The following is a 5771-nucleotide window of genomic DNA, read 5'->3' as shown; positions in this document are numbered from 1 at the left end:
GCTTTGCTTTGGGGCTCACTTTGGGAAGTGTTGTGTGATCTGACAAGATGAGATGCTGGGCAGCCATCAAGCCCCCCACCCCACCCCCGCCCCCCTCCTGGCTTTGAAAACACAAATGCTGATGCTTCTCTCTCTGGTAACTGCAACTAGGTATGGATGTATGTAATTATCAGACAGTTGGAGGCCTGTCTGCTTGAAATGTTTCTCAGTCTTCTTGTAACTTCTGCTCGTAAGTTCTGTCTGTATACTCTGAAGTTTTGGGTGCTGATTTTTTCCCCTGAACTAGGTAAATGATGTGTTTGATTAAAGTAAGATTGTTAACCCATTTTGAATTGCTTTTCTTTAGAAAAGCAAATCTAAGAATCTGTGTTGTCGGGGTGCTTGCTGCTACAATGAGGCATTGTGGTTTGATGGAATGAGAACTGAATTTGGAGTCAGATGACTTTGGATAAATCACTCTACTCCCTGAGTCTTAGTTTCTTTACCTGAAAAATAAAAGGGTGGGATTCAGTGATGAAACAATGGCTCCATAATTTCTTGATCCACTAGGTTTATAGAGAGCTGATTAATAGAATCCCATTAATCACAAACAAGAATAGCCTTATGGTCTAATAGTGAAATTATGCATAATTAAAAATGATGGTCTATCCAATACTTCCATACCTTGTGGGGATTTCATTGCTGTAAACAACCTTGCCACAATTTCTTAGAACAACTTTCAGTAGTTTGGTAGAAATTTGTTGAAGATGACTGTAGCTAAAATATCCTTTACTCTTCAGACTGGCAGGTAATGAGCCTCTTTAAAGTTAACTGAGCTAGTCCTTGGATGGCAACCATGAAATTATTAATATGGCATGCACTTAAAACATTTTAGACTGGTAGGAATCACCAGAACTTGATCTCTCTTTGGAGACTTTGAGAACCTAAGACTACCTCCAATGAAATAAGAATTATTCCAAATTCCAAATTTCTACTGGCAGCAAAGGTTTAACCAAATGACAGGAAGAGATCAACAAGATTAGGTGATAGGCAAATGTTGCTGGCTGTTGATTGCATAGTTTACCCAATAATGCAATGTTTGTTTTTCATTTTTTTTAATCTAGGTATGGGGAATGGTGCTTCTGAATCACTTCTCCATGGTAGGAGACTCTCTGCAGGCATGGCGAAAAGCAACCATACTGTAACTGAATTCATCCTGCTAGGCTTCACCCAGGATCCTATGATGCAACTGATCCTCTTTGTCCTTTTCCTCATGGTGTACTCTATGACACTGGTGGGGAATATGACTTTGATAGTATTAATCTATGCAGACTCCCGGTTGCACACCCCTATGTATTTCTTCATTGGGAACCTGTCTTTTCTGGATCTCTGGTATTCCTCTGTTTACACCCCCAAAATCATGGTGACATGTGTCTCTGAGGACAAGAGCATATCCTTTGCTGGATGTGTGGCTCAATTTTTCTTCTCAGCTGGACTTGCATATAGTGAATGCTACCTGTTGGCTGCCATGGCATATGACCGTTACATAGCTATCTCCAATCCACTGCTTTATGCTCAGGCCATGTCTAGATGGTTATGTATATGTCTGGTTGGCATTTCCTACATTGGTGGTTTTATTAATGCTATCATCCTTACTAGCAATACATTCACTTTGAACTTTTGTGGGGATAATGTCATTGATGACTTCTTCTGTGATGTCCCACCCTTGGTGAAGCTGGCATGTGATGTGAAGGACAGTTACCAGGAGGTGCTCTATTTCCTCTTGGCCTCCAATGTCATCATTCCTACTCTACTAATCCTGGCCTCCTACCTCTTCATCATTGCCGCCATCTTGAGGATCCGCTCTACCCAGGGTCGACTCAAAGCCTTTTCTACTTGTTCTTCTCATTTGATTTCTGTTACCTTATACTATGGCTCTATTCTCTACATTTATTCTCGCCCAAGTTCCAGCTATGCCCTGGAGCAGGACAAAATTGTCTCCACATTTTACACTGTGGTCTTCCCCATGTTGAACCCCATGATCTACAGCCTGAGGAACAAGGATGTGAAAGAAGCTCTGAAGAAACTCTGCAAAATGACATCTTCTTGAGTTTGAAGAAAATATTGTGTCCCCCCCCCACACAAATTCATACATATATTTTATGTGACTGTCATCTGACAATCAGAGTTCTGTCAAATGTTTTCTATTAAAAGTGATCTAGAATATGCCTACTTTTTAAGGTAGAGAATTGTCTAATAAGAGGTGAGCAATTATAGGTTATGTCATAAAATCCTGGGTCTAGCAAAGTGAATTTGGATTAACATTTGAAGAAAGAATGTGATTGTAGAATCAAGTCCCTTTGATTGTTTAATTTATAGTAGAGGCAGCATTGGTTATAGTGACTTTTGTTCTATGTTTGTAAGAAGGGAGATCTGCCCTGAAATCCTGTCTCTGGCAATATATGAGAATGGTTTATATGTATTTCAAACACTCATTTAGTCCTTTAGTCAATGAGCATTTATTAATGTCTTACTGTGTGCCCCAGGTACTGTGCTAAGTGCTGACGATATGAAGAAAGGTAAAAATAGTTCTTGTCCTCAAGGAGCTTACATTTTAATGTCGGTGAAAACATTTGAATAAATAGATATATACATAAATATATAATAATAGGAATAATATATAAATATAATAATATATAATAAAAGATATAAAAAATAAATATTTACATAGTATAAGCAAGTAAGCTTAGTGGGCAGGGCACTAGCAGCCTGGGGAAATGTCATTTTGCAGATGGTGGGATTTGAGCCAAATTTTGAAAGGAGTCAGGGAAACTAGTTGATGAGAATGGGGAGGGAAATTAATCCAGGCATGGGGAAAGCTAACACACTGACACAAATACAGAAAATGGTGTATAAGGAAGAGAGAGAATTCCACTCTGTCAGAAATTTAAAGTATGTGAACAAGAGCAATCTATAAAAAGAATGGAGACGTGGAAAAGAGTCCATTTTGAAGGGCTTTAAATGGCAAAATAAGGACTTTTTTCGATGATAATAAAGAGCTGCTGGACGTGCTTTACAAAAATCACTTGATCAATTTATGGCAACACTTCAGACTTATCTTTGTTGTGGTTGTTGTTGAGTTGTTTCAATTATATCCAACTCTTTGTGACATCATTTGGGTTTTTCTTGGCAAAGATACTAGGGTGGTTTGTCATTTCCTTCTACTGGTCATTTATTAAGTAATATATGGGTTGTTATCATCTGTCACATAATAAAGTCTCAATACTGATGAAATATTTGATCCTTTATGTAAATCTTACAATATTTTTGGTATGATTTATACTTGAAGCCATTATTAGCCTCGGAAATTCTTCTGTTAAAAGAAATTAAAAATGACATAATCTTTTTGCTGTATATGGAATGGAGATAATAGAGTTTCAGTCATTTAATTTTTATGCAAATATCTTTTCCAGAAAGGATTAAATTTCAATATTAATATAGTTTTAAAGAAACACAGGAATATTATTTAATGACTTATGATTACAGAGCTACTTTTACAAGTACATATTACTTTAAAGTTTCCTTCGAGACTTTTTTCTTTATGTTTTGGTGAGTTTGGCAATGTTGGTGATGCCGATTGCAACTCCTTTACAATAAGTAATGATCTTTTAGGGTTGATGAATAATTTATTGATTTGAAAAGAAATTGAGGTTGAGTCTCTCCAAATTTAGCTGGGCTGGTTCTAAGAAAATTTGTTTGCATTCCATGTGAGGGCTTACATAAGAGTCCGTTACAACTAGGTAAGATTTGTTAAAATGTGTATTTTGGAGATCTCAGAATTACCTTTAAAACATTGAGACACCAGAAGAGGACTTTAAAATTTTTAGTGAGAAAAAGCCAAGGTAAAAACAGAGTACCTTTACCTAATTTTAGACAATCCCAAGTGATTATATTGACTATAATATAGTCATAAACAACATGAATTGACTGGTGCCCCTGGAGGAAAGATGAACATTAATTACAGCACTGATCATTAATATTAACAAAACAATATAATTCATTTACATTTCCTGCATTTGTACATTGGTGAGTCCATGATTTGCCATTTTTATGTAATGGGAAACCAGCTAATGAAGGCTTGGCTAGTGGAATATACCTGGCATAGTGTTCCTGTTGGCAATCTCAATGGAGAACATGCTTCTGGTGATGGGCAATGAAGGATCCTTTACCTGACTGAGAGCAAAGAGATATATTCTATGATTATAACCTTTTGGCTTATTGCATGGAGATGGAAATTCTGTAAATTGGCTGTTGAGGAGGAACTGAGTATTAATAAAAAATAACAAAGTAATGAACTCTCTCTTCCTCTCCATGGTAGCTTTTGAGTGAGGAGCAAGGAGAATCATGAACCTTCTGTTGAGGAAGCTGTCATGTGGTTTGAACACACATTTTCCTTCTTTTCGTGTTGTGTTTATTCTTTCCTGATCCTAGGCCAGTGAGATTAGGAGACAGTACAACCTTATGATCTCTGAAAGAGCCAGTGATGGGAGTTCATAGCAGAGACTTTCATAGTCACAGCAGCCAAGAACATGGAGTGAGCTCATACCAAAGAAGCTTAGCTCATCACATAAATGAGCTGACCTGGCACCTGACACTCAGAAACCTGCCAGCTGTGCCATATTCAAAAGTGAACTTGGTTAAAAGAATATTTTGTAGCTATTACATTACATTTGACCCTACTCTCTCCAGAGGCCCTGGTGGTATAAAAATGAACTTTTTGGGGAGGAGTAGAGACATTTTATTATAATTATTTTAAATTTGTGCCCAATACCCTCTGGTTATGTATGCCTCCCTATTGAAGTATATAGAGAGAATGCCTTGCTGTGGGGTGGGGCCATATTCTTGGACTTTAGTCTTTGATGTATCTTCTCATTAAATGTCATTTTATACAAGCTAATTGATTTTAATCAGTTAAATTGACATGGGGGCACTAATTACTTATTAGATTATATTGAAAAGAAAATAACAGGGTGAATGATATAAAGTAAAGTACACCAGATGGAAGAAAGCATTTGTGATGATACTAGAAAGACACTCAATCCTCTTGCACTTATCCTTGAACCATAATGGGGAGGTGAATTAGCCCTTTTTAAGGGATACAATCTATCTGAGATTAAATTCTTAGAGTAGTCCCAGAGACTATCTGTGTTACATTTACATTTTCTAACAGGTTTAATCTGCTTATTTGCTGATGATTGATAGACCCAAAATTGCACACTCAGAGAATCTAATAGTTTTACTTACTTTTCTGAGTCCTGGAGCCCTTATGAGGGTCTGTTAGTACATGACATACAACTTTAAGATTCCATCACTTATACTCAAGACCTAAATAGACAACAGAAATCTAATTTTCCCCATAGTCAGGGGCACCAATTACCTTCATGTTATGTTAAGAATCATTTAATAAGTGAATAAAAACAAAAACTAGATCTATATATTCTCAATAGCGTGAAAGATGATCAATCAAGTGCTGTAGTCTACAATATTTATAACATTCTTCTTGGAGAAGACTTTATCATGTGGTCAAAGTTTCTATAATTTCTTAGAGATCTTCTTCAATTGTTAAAATCACAATGGTTTCTTGTTGCTTCCTTACCACACAACATTCCCAAGCTTCCTAACGAACAGTCTCTCATCTTCTCTTTGGATATCTTGACAAGGGTTGGAGTCTCAGAATAGGTTGGAATATATATATATATATATATATATATATATATATATATATATATATA

At 36.5% G+C, this 5771-nt stretch overlaps 1 protein-coding gene across 1 annotated transcript; it reads left to right on the top strand.

Annotated features, from left to right (window-relative positions):
* The first annotated feature begins 1159 nt into the window (after positions 1 to 1159).
* On the top strand, positions 1160 to 2089 carry OR9G1 (olfactory receptor family 9 subfamily G member 1). Its single transcript, XM_069091067.1, has one exon. The coding sequence runs from the start codon at positions 1160 to 1162 to the stop codon at positions 2087 to 2089; it is 930 nt and encodes a 309-aa protein (XP_068947168.1).
* Positions 2090 to 5771: the final 3682 nt, after the last annotated feature.

Source organism: Petaurus breviceps, unplaced genomic scaffold, assembly GCF_028583685.1.
Source record: "Petaurus breviceps papuanus isolate PSGF00001 unplaced genomic scaffold, PetGlider_PUasm1.0 188, whole genome shotgun sequence".
In the NCBI taxonomy this organism is placed as follows: Eukaryota; Metazoa; Chordata; class Mammalia; order Diprotodontia; family Petauridae; genus Petaurus; species Petaurus breviceps.
Note: the sequence above shows the minus strand (reverse complement) of the source record. Positions and strands in the feature narration are given on the sequence as shown.